Source organism: Bombus affinis, chromosome 14 (assembly GCF_024516045.1).
Source record: "Bombus affinis isolate iyBomAffi1 chromosome 14, iyBomAffi1.2, whole genome shotgun sequence".
NCBI lineage: Eukaryota > Metazoa > Arthropoda > Insecta > Hymenoptera > Apidae > Bombus > Bombus affinis.
The window spans coordinates 9,498,331-9,516,126 of NC_066357.1; the positions used below are offsets into that span (position 1 = coordinate 9,498,331).

Consider the following 17,796-nt stretch of genomic DNA (forward strand, 5'->3'; position numbering starts at 1 on the left):
CTATCTGACCACTAAAATACCGAATTGTTTCAGTTAATTTTTGATACGCAAAGAAAGATTTTATGAGTAGAATATATTTTCAACTGTATATTTATATTCTCAACTTTTATAAATAATCACCATCTAGTTGCTCCATTGAATTAGTTTCATAATTTTAGTTACTATCAGCAACTAAATAAAGGTTTATTTTCAAACACTCGTAGCTTTGATGTAAACGTACTCCGTATATTTGCTCTGAGATTATTATACCAACAGCATTAAACTTTTGAAAGTAGAAGGTATTAGCGAATTTGTTAACATTTCTAGATATGTTTGACGGTCATCGCCATATTTCATCACGCTGGTGAAACATGGTGCTGTTTTTGCGAGACCTGTGATTTTTGCGGTCACAGATTGCTCTGCCACGTGGTGAAGATTCCACGTAGCGTATCCGTGCCTGGAACTGTAACAAAACTTGCTTGATGAATCGACGCAAAAAAGCTCATAGGCGGCATTCCTAAATTTCTGCCGTATTTGTCACTGAAACGCGATTTTCGCTTTTCTTTATATAGCAATACCCTCCTTATTTTCCTTTTCGGATCAGAACATTTCTTCGGTACTCTCCCATATTACCTACACGATTAATATACGTTCCCGCTCGGAAATTTTAAGACAATTATTATATTTATTTAAAAAGTGGATAAATTATGTAACGTTAGAAAAATCGAATAAAAACTCGATATCGTCTTAAAAGTCTTACACTGCGTTATCCAAAACGATAATTTTTTGCTGGATATTAATCGTTAATTATTCTTGGATACTTCAAGAAGGAACATGTCTCGAACAGATTCCATGAATGGGAAACGTTCCATTCATAGTTTCGAACAATGCACCACTCACGCGATGCATAACAACGCGAGGTTTCCTTATCCTGGTTTCAGATCAGGATAAGTATATTGAAAAATGGTACGAAGATTCCAGAGTTTTATTTACGCTGATAATATTCAACGATGCATAGTCTCGTACTGGGAAATTCAGGTATTCCAGTGACTGGATATCTCTAACGCCACCGACCACGTTAAAACTGCACAGATGTCGACTTCCTACCGTGCGCACCAACGCGAACTTCGCATGGAAGAACGCGGAGTACAAGGTCCACTTCTTTTACACAGGAGATCGTATTTTTGCGAGAATAAGAAAAGGGGAGGTCAACCGTAGCGATGGCTAAGAGAGAAGACCGAACTGGTGCATTAATGTCGGTGCATTCCTAAGATCGGAGGATTTCAAGCGCGATAGAACTTCAACTATAAAACTCACGTTTTTAATCAATTATATTACCTACGTTATATTATGTTATTTAAATGGTCGTTTTAAAATGTTATATAATACGCAAGATTTTTAATCTATTTCACATTGGAAAAATGCGAAAGGAATCTGAAAATATATATGAAAGTTACAAGGCATTTACTGGAACCACTTACTGAATACTCTTCGCGAAGATCACCAAATTATTCGTTATGTTAAATGGGCCACAAGTCAAAGTATGTATCGAGATGTTATGTACTAATTTTTCACGAACAATAGGTGTACGTTTATAATAAATGTCTTGTAACTTGTATGTACAATTTCGGATTTGTTTCAAATTTGGCTATTATTATCACTATAGTCGTGTCTCGTTACAATGTTAACTAAATTGCAAAAAGCTTCTTACCATACGTTCATACGGTATGATAAAAGTTCCTTACGATGTATTAGTAAATAAAAAATGGTCTGTTCGAATATGTTCGCGAGCCATTGGATATTTTTGCAAATACTTTGGAACTGCGAAAGTCGAATAAGAAGCGATACACACTATCTCCTACGGATTGTCAGAAGTGCTCAGAAATGGGTGTATCAAGTGGCTGACAGAGAGGAGTCTCCTAGTATCCATCAGCACTATTCAGCGTAATATCCGAGTGCGTCTGACAGTGCGGCTTAACGCTGATATATCGAAACATTTCTCAAGGGTCTTCCTCGCTTTTAGCAAGTTTTACCACGACCTTCGCGGTAAACGTTATCGAGCGCAAGATTAATTAATAGCACGCGCCCACTTCTCTCCCTGGTGTTCGTTTTGCTTGCTCGGAACGGATCGTTCAACTAACCATTGAATTAATCATTCTTCCAGCTTCTTACGCTCATCTGACTTGCGCCAACGTGCTTTGAAACTTAAATTAGTCGTAAACAGATGAGTATCAGAAAGTTAGCAATTATGATCACGATGTTGCTTTCTTTTTGAAAATAGTATCCACTTTACTAAGAAAAGCCTGTGTTGTATAACAACTCAACCTTTGTGCTGTGCTTTTTTCATTTTTAGTTAAAATTTCGTTGGAGATTATTTATATCATATTTAAGTATTAGTTTCAATATACACTTTGTTCCTTTAAACATCCTAAATTCGGAATCATTAATAGTTACTATTCCTTTCACTGTCGTGCTCATTCGCCGAATCGTACATAAATTTTAAAAGGAAAATAAATTTTTCGAATCTTATAACTTTTAACAATGTTTAAGTCGAAATAAAAACGAAGCAAAGAGTAAGATTTTCAAAATTATTTACCAGTTATTAGTTTAAAAAATACGAATGCTTTTATCGCTGGCTGGACGTTCCAACGGTAAATTTCACAATGCTACATTTAATAATGTCAGACTGAGTACCATTCGTTCAAAAAATACGGGCAAACTGAAAACGAAGCATCAGCTAATTGGACCATACAGTTATTATTAAAAGTGCGTGGAAACGCGAACAGTGAGAAAGCAAATAATGTAGTTGTTTCAGCAGAAACGGAACGAAGTTAATTGATTCAACGAAAAGTGGATCGAAATCAATTATCCTTTGTTGGGAAATGTTTATTCTGAGAACTAAAAAACGAAAGCTCATAACGTTGGGATATTAGGGCGGTTTGCGAAACATGGAAAAAATATGCACCTCGTTGCGAACTAATATTTGAGAGCCACAAATTTCACCGTCGCAGTAATTACAGGTTTTTATAGCTTGCAGCTTGAATCGGTCGTGAATCAACGTGCTCTCCGATATAAGCAAAATGAAGGCACAAAACACCCGTAAAACACTGACATTTTAACGGCATCAGGAGTTCAGAGGAATTTCGAAATAATTGATTTCTTTATAGCAATTTTCTACGAACTGTATATAATAAGTAATTACCTTGCAGGAAGTGGTTGTTGAACGTTTTATAGAGCATATTATACTTGTTCGGATGAGGTTCTCATCGAAAGTTCCGCCATAACCGATATATTGTAATCGGGTTATTTTTGAACTATAATAATTTGAAGTAGAAATTGCTTAAATTACTTGACCTCGCGGTATCTCCATTTATATTTACTACTTTACGAAAGACCTAGGAAAAATACAGAATGGAAGTTGCAATTAATTACTCTAAAAATCCTACTCATATCATTATGTGCCATCTATGATCCAGCAATATGAGCCGAAGATTAACAGGAGAGTTAACAGGAAGAGGATCTGGAACTTTGGTTTCTTGAAATTAATTTTGATATTCGAATAGTACGATATCGCTACCATTTTCCTTCTTCCTTTTTTTTAAGCTTTTTAAGATCTAGAAAAATCAAACTATGTGTACTTTTATCAGGTGGCAGAGAAGAATTGTAAAAAAAAAAAAAAAAGGAAAGAAAAATAGGACTTCGTAAGAACGAAAGCAAAAGGTTCAGAAGCTCAAAGGTCAATGACGAAATGAAATTAGGTAGCTCGATACTGAATTAGGACGGAATTCAAGGATTTATCAAGGATTAACTCCTGCACGCTGCAGCTGCAAGTCTCTGGGCAAGTCTCTCGTTTCCCAAGTCGACCCCACCATCACCATTTTCAGCTCTAAGTCTTCGTGCACAGAGGAACTTTATGTGGGTTAAGTAGAATCATGGTCCGTGTCACGCTCAAAGGATTTAGGAGTCAGGCGTAGTCGGCGCTGCAGGATTTAAAAAAAAAGAGGAGAATTTTCCCGTAAAGAAGTACGTTTCCCGTCGCTGAAACTACCTATTGTGGTAAGGTTAATAACGACTAATGGTTAAAGCACCGCGTTAAATTCGTACGTTTTTACGGCTACTTCTAAATCTTTCGAGAAAGAACTAAAGCCCGATTGAACATCCGATAAATTTTTTCATTTAACACGACCGCAGGTATGTCATTCCGTAAGTTAAATTAAAAGTTAATGTTTATTCGTCAAAGAACGAAATTATTCGTTTGTACGTGTACCGGCTCAAATGTTCTCTATTATTGATTGAAATTAATTTAAAATATTTGAAAACAAAGTGTATAAAATAATAGATGAATTTCCGAAATTAATTAGATTCGTTTAGAATCCATGGAACATAAAAATATTAATTGATTAATTCATACATGTACTGAGTGATGGGAAATTTTACGCCGCGATCATTATAGCGTGATTCTATTATATATCTGGTTATGGATCGATGGAGATTTGTTAAGAAAAGGTACCGCGTAAAACTGACCTTGGCTCTGAAATTCCAGATGAAATTTTTTTGCTTGCATTGTATTCTACTGGTCGCGAGCGACACCTTTCTCAAAGGTGCCATTCGGTCGGAAACTCAACCGTTCTCTTGAAAAATGGTGTTAAAGCTTCAATAGCTCTTGCAGCTGTTTTATTTACAATGTGCTTTTACTTCATAGTCAGATGCAGGTTAAGTAGCCGTGTCGTCTCTGATAATTTACTGCTGCTCGTAAATAATACCCTAGCAGCGTATGTTGTTCTGTTGCTGATACGCGCACCATCAACAGTCTAGTGCTATGATGCGAATTGGTTACATTTGAACGACATACGACGCAAGTAGCTAATAGTTTCCCTCTCAGTTTACTGCCATACGCGGTAGTGAAGTTTTAGGTTCTCGTTGGTACCGGTATACGCGATATTCTTGATTACCAAATTGTTGGATTAACTGCTGGAAATCGCGTCAATCTGGAATTTCTATTTAATCGAATGTTATACTTTAGTTATAGTTTAATCGCCCTCCATTATCCCTCATCAAATTTCTATGAATATCTCGAGCTAATGCGTAGCTTTTTTCTGCTTCGTCAATAATACATTAACATAAACATATTTATATTGTAAGTAAAGCAGTTCCTTTGACAGAGATGGTTCTCGTGACGAATAAAACGTGATGCAAACAAAAAGGAATTTGGCCCTGAATTTCAGAGTCAAGGTCAATTTCGTGGCACCTTTTTTTTAACAAAGCCACACCGATCCTGAGGTGACGATTAGAGCGACGTATAATTTCCTTCCACCCTGTACATAATGATTATAATTTATAATTAATTGAAACAGATATTCAATATTGTTTCATACGTCTGTCATACATTCGCGTACATGTATCACATATATTTCTTTTATAAATTGAAACACACGCCGATAACTATTATCGAGTTATCTACTGAACGTTTTGCGCATTCGGTAACGTGATTTGAGCAGACTCAAATAGAGTCACAGAATATCTAAAACAGAACAAAAAGAATATGAAAAGATCAAATACATATATATATGTGTAAAGAGTTTGAAGCGAATTTAATTATAAGCAGCTTCGATGTGAATATATAGAGACAAAATCGATTTATCGGGACAAAGACGAGTCTTTTTGCCAATCTATCGCGATAGAAAATGTTTGTGCATAGTTACAAACATCGCAAAATATCACTTCATAAAGGAAATTACGGTTTTACTTCAAAATGGTACTTTCACCCAATTGATATTTCCCTTTTGATTGGTAAAACTGCTGTTAATTATATAGGTGGTTTCTACAAAAGACCGACTCTAATTAGTTTAACGTTAGATAAATATTATAAAGTCACAGGTACAGAGAAAAGATTATATCTTAACTTATAAGGATACTAAAGTATTAATTTTATTGCTGGGGTTTTCAAATACTTCATTTGAAACGACGCTGTTTTAGAAATCCTACCTGAATTTAGATCTTTCCACTTGAACCCCCTTTTGGTATGTTTTCCTTGGAACTACGTTCTGATCTTGGTTTCTGTTTTTCTTAAAATTTAATTATCAACCACAGAAACCGTTCTTTTAAGTTCTATTCTTTATTTTATAGGAAAATATAGCACGGACTCTCTAGGTATCTTGTAACTTCCATATATATTTTCAGATTTCGTTCAAATTTCATTTTAGCGCCAATGAAATTTCAAAACGTTTTGTATAAGTTGCACAACATACGAACATAAGATTTTTATGGTACATAATTGTACGAATAATTCTGCGAGCTGCTGTATGTAAATTACCCCGTTGCCTACAGTGCAGTTAGGTCAGTTTCACTTATCACTAGAGCCTCGGTGAACCGATCGTATATCGAACTAATATATGATGCACATTATCGCTGTCCTAGGAAGGACTTTGGTTAGACGGACCAAGAAAGAGGTGGTCAGGATGAGGAGAACGAATCCGTCCGAGGAAACGAAAGGGGCGGAGAGACAGAGAAGAATACCAGACCGTTTCTATTCTCGCAGGACTTCTCTTGCGAATGTTCGCCAGCTGGCAGAGTCAGTTTTAGATGGCTTTATATCAAACTTCCACGACACCAATGATGACGTCTACATAGACGTAGTTATTATCGCTGGTTTGCAAACACTGGAATGAGTTTGTTTGATTAGTTTAGCGGCTCATTTAAGTTTACCCTTAACTCTTGTACTCAATCGAGCAAATAATCGAAAATAAAATACCGCAGCTACAAAAAGTATTTTCACGGTGTTCTTCGTATACCAATTAATTAAGACCAAGTATATTAAATTTCACATTCTTCGGTAGCGTCTTCGTACGAGGATAAAAATTGGGAATTTTATTGTGAAAATCAGACGTAGAACGCTTCATTGAAATGTAAAAGTACGTATGCGCCGATACTTTTTCTAGCCACTGTAAATACGATAAAAATGATCTTGTACAAATTCCGCTACAGTTCAGTATTTTATTGAATGTAGCATGCACGTAGCAATCGTTCTTCTTCTTGTTATTTCTGTGTCGTATCATTCAGTTTTTCAGTATTTCGTGCTTCATATCCTTCACGGCATAATAACGTTTCAAATGCATTAAATGATATGGCATTGGTTTAACGCACACATAACAAAAAATATCACGTAAGAAATATTTCAACAATTTCGAATCTCTCTTTCCGTTTACACATTTTTATCTATCCGTGGAAACGTTTGGAAAAAATCACTCGCAGGTCGTGCGTCATGGTTTTACTTAGCTTCACGGCTTTTTACTTTCCTCTTGTTTAGATCCTATTAAAGTTTAAACAAACGATCGAACGAAAAAAAATATTAATCCAGGGAAGTTTATCGCGCACGGAAATCTCCATTGCGTGTTTAATCCACCTAAAGTCGTATCCCTCTCCCCTGTTACGAAGTTTGACATACCATCGAACTACGACCGAATACAATGTTGCCGGGGAAAACTTTTAAATAGAAAAGTTCGGTCCGAACGTTCACGATCTTGTGCCGCCGCTCGTTATCGTGCCTCGTTAACTCGTAAACGTTAATAACCGACAGGCGTCGTAATTCACAATTAGTGTAATAGAAGCGCGACAGCGTGGCTTCATGCAGGAATGGACGCTTTAAAAAATGGATCAAATACTTCTGGAAAGTGGCACATATGAAATCTTCATGAATATTGTATCTGGCTCCGTAATTATGGCATCAGAGGAGAAAGCGATATCGAGTATTTCTTTCATCGTTGCAAAAAAAAGGATTATGCTTGGTCACAGATTTGCATTTTGATGGTAGTATTAAGAATTAATAACTACTGTGGATAGATAGTTCGATGGAAATTCGATCGCGTGATGGTATAGAAAGATAATATACATAAACATACGAAACAAAATTTAAAAGTTATATGCGTAATATAAACCAAGTTACAAATTATACAGAATTAAATCATTCGATTGTTCGATAGTTGGAACATTTAAATATTGTCTAGTCCTTCGTTATCTTCCTGGAACAATGATTCGATTTAACTTCGATCATTTATGAATATGCGAGACTAACTTTAATTAATAAATCAAACACTGATCGAACAAATGAAACATCAACATTGATGGAAAAATAAAATTTGCAAGAACAATTGTGGCTTTCAAAGAATAATTATTTATTTGGTACAGTTAGAAATTTAAAAAATTAGATTGTCAGAAATTTATGAAATATCTTAAAAAAAAAAAAAAATGGTGAAATTTAAAAAATTAAAGAGAGAGAAGAATCGTCCTATATTCCAAAAATGGAAATTTCAAGAGCGATATAAATGGAAACATTGAAAACAATGAAAACATCACACAAACGCGCGAGTAAACAGGCACGAATTATTGGAATTAATATTTAATCGGGGTGCAATGAATTTGATTATCTTCAATAATGCAAAAACCAAAGCAGACCTTCGTTTCACGTAACAGTTAACATTCGACTAATGAAGATATTTTACGATTAATAACAAAATACATACATATATGAAAATTACTCGGTTCAATAATCCTTTCACGGTAATAATATGTAATTACCTTTATTAATAGCTCAAACAAAGTGATCAACGAAATTAACAAATTCATTATGTCAAGATTGAAAGCGCTCAAAACTTTTCCGATCGCTTCCTGTGAGATATCAGAAGCAAATTATTTCGCGTTGAATTATCATACTTTGATAATAAATTAAATCATTTGAAAGTCATAAAATATACGTAGACACGCAATAACGTTCATAAGGCATTGATTTATAAAACTATAATCCTTCATTTACGCTGTTCAAATCTTAGATTCATATTTTCAACAATGTTTGCGATACATTTTCTAGATTTGAACTTATGACAAAAATCACTTATAAATATCCCGATAATTTCTATAATAATCCCCTAAATTACTCTTTTTTCGACAGTTTTTTCTAGCAGTTGGATATCGGAATTACTTATCGAAAATTTAAGGTTCGGTACCGTGCACGGGTTATTAATTCGAAGCTTTGGCAGAATGAAATTTCACATACGCCGATCTAATGTGTATATTCCGACCTGCTGTCATTTCCTATACCGACAAATTCATATAAAGCACTTGAAATGTAACTACTCTTTGATTTCCCATGCAGCTACAATTTTTAAGGATCGATATAATATTCCAGCCGAACATTTGTAAATACAATAACATGGTAATATGTAAATATTAATCTATCGTTTATAAACCAATTAATACAGTAATCTGTAATTTGTAAATAGTAATTTGTAATTTATAAATACAATAATACAGTAGCGACGATATCCACATGTAAATAGTAAATTCTAATTTTATTATCTCCCTGTTTTGAAAACTTTACGCAACGAAATTGTGATCCTCGCGTTTTCATTTTAAAACTCAATAGCAACCAAGTTAATCGAATCAACTTTAACAAGGTTGATCAAATTTCAACTCGAAGAAAATTCCACAAACTCCATGACGCGTGAGGATTCGCTCGCGAATCTCCATGCATTCGGTTAGACGTGTCTTTTGACGCATTTGCAGAGTTCAGTTTCTTGCGGCTATAAATCGTCCATGTTCGACTAAGTATACATAGCTCGGTTTAATAGTTCCTCTCTCGCTGTAAGTCACAAGATATACTGATACTTACGGAATTCGCGACTTTAATCCTCTCTGCTAAGTCTACAATCCTCTCTTCTTATTGTCATCCCTTTTCCTTTCTACTAACGTCTCTCTTAAAACTTGTCAAATTCAATTCCAATCTCTAACACGTGACATACACGAAAATTTATCGCTGCGATGTGGGTGTTACGTTCAAAGGAACAAAATAGTTACGATTTCCGTACGTAATCTGATCGAATTCGTAACATGTGATCAAATGCAGCTACTTTTGAGGCAGGACATTAGTCAGACACAAGAAATTTAAGTTACAATGAGAGGTCACGCGATCTGCAGTTAACGTGTTAATTAAGTCCAAGTATTAAAGTATACTAACATCATTCAAGTATACTACCACCATGTGGCCTAAAAATTTTGTTTACTATGAAATTCAAGATCAATCAAACAGAACCTGATAAAGAAACGTTTCGTTAGAAAATGTCACTGTACGATATTCTCGTTTTGTATTTCTAGTTTAACTCGTCATTGGATTCAGCAAATCTACTCGCTCAAAAATTCCAACAAATATTACTTTGTCGCGTTAGCCAGCCATGTTAATAATCGCGTTCGATCGCGCCACAACAGCGAGGGAAATTTCTTTTATTATACTATTATATACCAGTCATTACAAATTCGTCCATTTCTTCATCCACAACAACCTTTCGACAATAGCACTTCGTAATATTCTTAAGCAGCCATACACCTTTTTCCAGTTTTATTTCTCTGTCTACATCTTCTTTAACACATTCACTCGGACCAGCAATAATCCCGAAAGAGCTGTTAGTCCCGTGTCGAAAATTAATCTTTATTTCCACTGATCACACCTGCCTGCCATAAGGTTTAGCGTTCGCCATCGAGTTCCTTACTTTTACTTGCATATGTATTCTTTAAGTTGACGCGCTCCTTGGGCGTATTAGCGGTTAAATGTTGGGACACACGGGATGACCTCGTACGTTACTCGAGCGTACGTTTCGCACCTGCGAGTGACCGTCAGTCAGTCTCGTCTAGCAGTTTTTCCTACCAATTAGCAGCGATGACCGCTGTCCTAACTTCCTTACCGAAAGTTACAACTGACGAAACAGCTTGTCCCACGTTCTACGCACGCTCATCTCAAGTTTTCATCTTTTCCACATGCATCACCGATACTTCACTTGCACTCAGCTCTCCGCTTAGGAAACACAGCGAAACAGCATCGTTTCGCGTACACCTTACATTCATTCGCAGGTGACTCAGCCTTCGAAGGTGTTCTTTGTGAAATATGAAATAATAAATAGTAATATTTAAACTTTGAAACCGTGTCAGATTCTATCTAAACATCCCTATGATCTTAATCGAGGTAGGGAATTCGGTTGATTCGTCGTGTCGATACTAATCGAGACGAGAATTTACGACTCTCGTTGACGAATCACATCAGAGACGCGTCTGCCCGCGAATACAGTCGAACAATACATGTCGTATCGATTTTGAGGTACAGTGAAATTCGTAGATGATTGATGCGATAGTGAATTTTCAAGTTTTACCACCGCGGCCAGAAGCGACGTATGTAATTCGACCAGTTGCTAGTCGACCGGCAACTCGATTTTTAACTTATCGGCGAACAGTCACGTGGGTGAAACGGCAGCTTATATTTCTTTCAGAATATGATTGCAGATGCATTTATTCGCAAAAGCATTCGCTACCGCTGCTGGCGCAACAAATTGCACGTTTGTAGATAATTCAGCGGAGTGAATCAAGAGTCACGAACGGGGTGGAGGATACGATGCGTTTGAAGCGCAGTTGCGTCAGAACCGCTGTTATTTAGCAAATGTACGATTTATGTCTGATCCCGTACAGGTGTGCTTTGATGAATTATTATCCAGGATAAGTTACGTATTTATTTATTAATGTGTTTTAGAGGCTGTCTTTTTCCGAAACCGTAACGATTTACTTATAAAAAAGAGATTTTTTTAAAGGATCGAGAGGCACTTAAAATGAGACACTTTCCATCTCTCTTATTTTAAATAGGGACGAATTAATTGTTTGTTATTGAAATAATTATTCCTGATCTTATATTTTACTATATTCTTTTTTATTCTGCGTAGTGAACAATTTTTTTGACTGAAAGAATGGAAACCTTCTGTCGTGTTTAACGAATTGTCTTGTTCAATGCTAAGAGAATGGTTTTAGTTGTATAAATTATGCGTATGAAAGTAATCGAATAAAATGTAATCAAATAAACTATAAACCAAACGCGAATCGAGATTTTAGATTCACAGAATTAGGATTATTAAACTTCAAGCCTTGCTATTTGGTTTGCCAACGTTGGCTAGCAAGCGCTACACGTTTCTGAAATTTCAAATTGAATTCGTACTGTATTTCGCCAACCTGAATAATTTCAGTTATGATCAAGTTACCGAACTTATTCATTGAAGAATAGTAATGTAATAATTTTAAACGTAACTGATTTCTCTTCTGTGGTATAATATATCTAACTGGTACAAAAAATAATTTCGCAATATTTTTAATTCTTTTTTGAAAGCTTACCTCAAGTCTCCTTTTTGTAAAGAAATTTCTTCGAAAAATAAACGTATCCTCTCCTTTAATCTGAAATCAGATGAACATTGTTTAAATAAATATTTTTAAACGAGTCCTTGGTAATAATTAAATAATAAAATAATTTTTCATATTATCGTTAGTTATGTAATGTAACACATAAATGTGCCCATATTTCGATAACAGTCAGGAATGCGAACGATTCAAAACTTAGAACAAATGGAAATCGTATTCGCAGGAAAAATCAATACAAGTCACACACATACACACACACATACATGCAGTCATTTGAATCAGACAAGAGCAACTCTTCGATAGATGGCTGTAAACAAGGTTGGTTTAAAATACTGCACGTTTGGTAACGATTGAAGGTGCTAATTCGATTCTAGTGTAGTAGCAACGTGACAAGGTCTTAAATCGAAGTAGCAAGTGGCGACATCGATTGATGCAGCCGGGTCGTTCGCGTTTACTACGGTTTCTTCAACCTTTTTCCAATGGAAACTGAACCCAAGCCAAGGCATACTTCGTATGCCACTGACTGAGGTTTCTGGCCTTATCTTGTCAGGTTTCTATCAATTCGCCCGTTCAAACATACGTTGTACCTATAAACTTTTACGTTTCATCAATTTTACGATTGAAATGACTTCACCTAAAATTTCTCGTGATATAAATATAAGTAATACATTCATAAAAAGCATCCATACGCGTTCGAGTACTTTCGTTGCATATACCGTAGATGATTGCTCCTAAATTCAAGAAACTCCAATATCAACTACATTTTCGCATGAATTCTACAAAAATGTCATTCTCCATTTTAAATAAACCTTAACAGCTGAGTTTCGAACATTTCTAATGTTAAACTACTGTTACACAAATGCGATTGTTTGAATGGTGGAACTCATAAATACACACGTGTCAAGTTATACGTGTTTTCTATTGATTCTCGCCATATTTATCGAAAACATAGGAAAAGGCGAAGCCAAGCTGCCTCGACCGACGTTTCTACATGCACGTGTTAAGACTAACCGCACTAACGGTTCGCAAGTGTTTGTAAGCCATTTGAACGGTCGGTGGAGATGCGCAAGTGCTCGCCCACGTTTACAAATATTGCCGAGAAGTGTCAGTACTTCAAACGAAATTAGTTGTTTGTGCGCGTTCAGTGGGGATTATCGCTCTTCCTCCATGGGTCAACGACGAATGCTTGCTGACGTCTTCAAGTGCTCACGACCGTTTATGCGCGATTGGTACATGTTTAGCAAGCCATACGTAAAGTAGTGTACGTGTACGTGTGCCTTTGCGAACAGTCTTTGAAGGCCGCAGATGTTAGGAAAACTGCACACAGACTAGGTCCGAATAATTTAGAATTTCTTCGATTCAGGTAACTATTGGTAATATAATTTATCAGATGTTTGAATTAATGGCAAAGAACTTATTTATTGACGTGTAATATTTTTCATGCGACATACGATCACTCAAACTTTCGTCATTCTTTTAAAAATGTGCTACGGTAACCGACAGCTAAGATACACGAAGAAATAATTGAAATAAATTAATGGTATCTGTCTACGTTCCATGTGAAAAATCGTTGCTTGTCATTTTCATCTTCGTATTTAGTTACAGTCAATACACGTAAGTATATAATTTATATATAGTCATACGATTTTACATTTTTATTACTTTATATTGACCACGAAAGTTTCTAATAAATACAGCTTCGATTACACAATTTGTTTTATAAATTGAAAGAATAGAAGTGCAAAGTATGTATAGTACGAATTTATGTATACATTTTTCTATAAGTTTCTCCTAATATAATTATTTAATTTCTTTATTTCAAGTTGCTTTCACACCTAACCCGACATATTCAGAAAGAACTGTTCATTACCAATTATCTTAAATTAACCGATCGGTGGAGTGCCGATCGAAGGTACGAGATGACGAAGATACATGGATCAGGTGTTAATTAACTGGTATCTCGATTACGGATTGGACCCGTTAAATGCGCGAGAACGTTAGATATATAGTAGGACTGGAGATTGGCTTCAAGATGCATTATATGTGGATTATGTCGGGGATCAGTTTGCGAGCTTGATACTAGGTCAGTTTAGTTACCTTGCTCGGAAGAGGTACGAGCACCGGATGTTCTTTGGGTAGGAGGACGGATACCGTGGCGAGTAGAAGCGTCCGTATTGCCGTTTTGACTGTGAACTGACAAACTCGAGGTCGCACATTGTACCAGGAATCAACACGCCGTCCGTCTCGAACAATCCTGGAACAAAAACAGACGATGATACGTACGAAACTGTGAAAATACTATAAAGTAAGGGAGGAGTAGGTTTTATCCATTAATAAAAAAAGTCGAGTTATTTTCCAGCTTTTATAATCCCTCGTGAATATTCGTATTCCAGCGGAAGATACCGGGGTCGATTCACAGTGGCTTATAGAAGCCTATAATCTCTTCTTTGTTCTGACGAAACAAAGAAGGAGCCGTTTTTAAGACATCGTCGAGGAAATGGATCGACTCAATTAACGAACAAAACATTTCCTTCGGGGGGGAAATTATTTTGATGGATTTCACGTGTACTGCCTCTTGGCAACAATATTCCGAATAATCACGTAATCAGAAGACAATGAGGAAAGGAGAACAAGATGCTTGCGGTAGTGTTCGCAACCGCATGATAGACCGCAACTACTTATCTTGACAAATGGCGATTATCTGCCTCAGGGACGTTTGATTGACGTAATCAGGCTGCAATATAACGATACGTCAACACCTAAATACAGTAGGATCTAATCGTCGAATCTACATCCGCGTCAAGAAGCAAAGACATAATAAAACATATGATTACGAAACAATGTAGATTCTGGTTTTATCGAAGTACGACGAGATTTATATTTATTCCTGTTGGGTATTTTTCTTTCTAGTAGTAGTAGTACTATACTCAAATAATTATAATAATTCAGTGGCAGTATTTTCATATGGCAATAAAAACTTGAAACAGATGGAAGTAGAACCGGATAGAAAGACGGTTTATTGGCAGACAAATGTATATTCAAACATTTTTTACTAAACTGTGATAGTTTACTGAATGGCAAATTGTAATCTTGAATTAATTTCATTTAGACATTTCATATATCTTTTATTTTAGCTGTTTAACGCTCTATTCTTTTATCAGCCTCGGAGAGTAGGTCTCTCGCAGCATCCAAGTTTCTTTGTCTTGTACTAGAAAAGTATCATACTAACCTGATGTGTGTGTGTGTATGCGTGTGTGTGACACAACGTAGTGAGTATCTTTCACGCGACGATCGTACGTGTGCAAAACACTTAATGGCGAACATCCGGCGTCGCGTACATCGCTATAAAATTGCTCAGCCAACGGAATATCCAGGAGCCAAGGTCGGTGAGGCAAAGAAAATTCACGAAACTTTGTTTCGTGTGTTGGTAGAATAGTGAAAGAAACAAGCGAATCTGTAGTTGCAAAACGAGATAAAAGTGCACGTTGCGTTTTAAAGTACTAGGAAGATCAACATCAATAATGTTGAGAAGAGATTGAATATGGAACACGTTTTGATTTTCTCTTCGTGTTTCCCCAGAGTTGAAAGACCCGAGGGTGAAGTACATTATGATATATCAAGTCTGCCACTTTATATACCACATTTTTATACCACAAGGGACGCTACTCTCTGTGGTACAGAGCTAATTGTCAGTATTTTTCATCCGATATAACTCTTGGCTAGATGATTTAAGATTTTCATTTGGAATTTATATTTAATTTAACCCAGATATTCTTGAATTGTTCCTTTTTATATCGTTTCACAAAATAATGTTATCTCAATTAATTCGCCTTATTACGACTTTTTAGTCGATTTCCGGAGTATATATAACCCAAACATTAGGACTCCTAGCTTCAGCTTTTACCCTTTAGCTACAGTAGTAACTTTGTCGAAGTTTAGTTGCTGCTCATATTAAATCGAAACTCTGACACTCAGCAACAGATCCAGTTCAATTCCCTCGCGTACCATTTCTGTTTCAAACTATCTTTACACCTTTCGGTGTATGAAGCTGAAAAACATATTCTCAGCCGTTCGAAGTATCAACTTACATAATTATACGACCTTTTTCGTTCCTTCGTTCGAATTATTTAATATCACCCGGCAATTAATGCGCTTCGTTACCCTTCCCCTGTTCTGCTTGTTCCTTCAATTCCTCAAACCTGTGTACTTATGTATAAAACAATGCTCCTTTTATACCTCGTATAAAACACGTGTATAGCACGCTTGATGTGGTTGAGCCCCTGCTGTTACATCGCAAAGTTGACATCATTCCTCTGAGTTAACTTTGGAATATGTATAATCCGGTTGCTGCAACAGCGTGATCTCGTACACAAACAAGCGGTTCTCCGTCATATGTATACACAAGGTACATATGTATGTACGACGAATCATGGTATTTTTTAACGATTGATACTGTTTTATAAATTTCAAAATTCTTGTCCATGAAAATATACGTATGTAGGATTAGGTAAGCTTAGTTAAAACTGTTAGTTAAAATAAAAATTTGATCAGTATCAGAAATCTTCAGTATGAGATATCGTCACTATATTTTTCTTCTAATTTCTACTTTGTAGTTATAATACATCTTTCAAACCTGCTGATGTTATGTAATTTGTATAAATTTAAAATATATATTGATCTGAACGCTACGCCACTAATTATTACCAATAACTATTGGTTGGAATCAATGCCAATTTGATTGATTCTTGGTACTGTAGCCCAGTACCATCCATAGCTGTATATATGTATTGAATAGCTGGCTCCGATGCATCTGTGTAAGAATCGCAAGTATAGAAAGCATGTGATCAATACCGATGTTTCCCATGGAAATTATATTCACACACTTTATTTGTTTAAAATTTTAAATCGTCCCTTAGTGAGTTCGTTCTCCGGGGATAATCGGCCTATAACCAATTGATATTCATTTTGACAGACACGTATATACAAATTTAATAAATTATATTATACGTGACAAATGTCCATTTAGGGAAATTCTATGATTTGTTGCATACACTACCGGCTGTAATTATTTGGACACTAGCAAATTATTGCAAATACATAAAAAGAATTTCAAGTAAAACTCTTCAATTTAACTTTTCAAACATTCTTCTATTGCAATTTTGGAAATATAATAAAGTATATAATATTATGCGCTTGACTATGCGTAAATTTTTCAAAGATCTCAATTGGATCATGGCAGGATTCCACATAACAGAATTTACGTTCCTTTGATCCAGCACTTGCCTACAAATTAACAGTACAATGTCGAGTCATTTTGATCCACGAATAAATCGGCAAGAATTACTATTTTTCTCCGTAAGTATAATTATTTGCAAACTGTTAACTTTTAAAGTAAGAAAAATATTTGTCTGTATTTCGTTTAAAATTAAGGGAAGTTATCTATCAGTGATCGTTTCCTTTGAAATGCTGCTGCGAAAATGAATAATTAAAATAAAAGATTCTGATAAAAACGTAGACGGTGCGCTCTTAAATTCTCATTACTAAAATTAGAAAGGCCAGTTATTAAAAATTCTGAAAGGACTTGGGAAGTTGCAGTCT

At 35.7% G+C, this 17,796-nt stretch overlaps 1 protein-coding gene and 1 long non-coding RNA gene across 5 annotated transcripts in view; one reads left to right on the plus strand and one right to left on the minus strand.

Moving 5' to 3' along the window:
• LOC126924568 (suppressor of lurcher protein 1) overlaps positions 1 to 17,796 on the minus strand; it is a 530,829-nt gene that overhangs the window by 281,821 nt on the left and 231,212 nt on the right. For all 3 annotated transcript variants that reach the window (XM_050739228.1, XM_050739229.1, XM_050739231.1), the window contains exons 5-6: positions 14,296 to 14,452; positions 12,175 to 12,234 (exon numbers count right to left, since the gene is read on the minus strand). In XM_050739228.1, the coding sequence (XP_050595185.1) occupies positions 12,175 to 12,234; positions 14,296 to 14,452 (217 nt within the window). The remainder of the gene's footprint in view (positions 1 to 12,174; positions 12,235 to 14,295; positions 14,453 to 17,796) is intronic.
• Positions 13,330 to 16,881, plus strand: LOC126924611 (uncharacterized). 2 transcript variants are annotated; one of them, XR_007713598.1, is made up of 4 exons: positions 13,330 to 13,571; positions 13,702 to 13,812; positions 14,022 to 14,503; positions 14,592 to 16,881. It is a non-coding gene; the product is annotated as an uncharacterized LOC126924611 (long non-coding RNA). The 2 variants fall into 2 exon arrangements; XR_007713597.1 differs by having other exon boundaries at positions 13,330 to 13,561.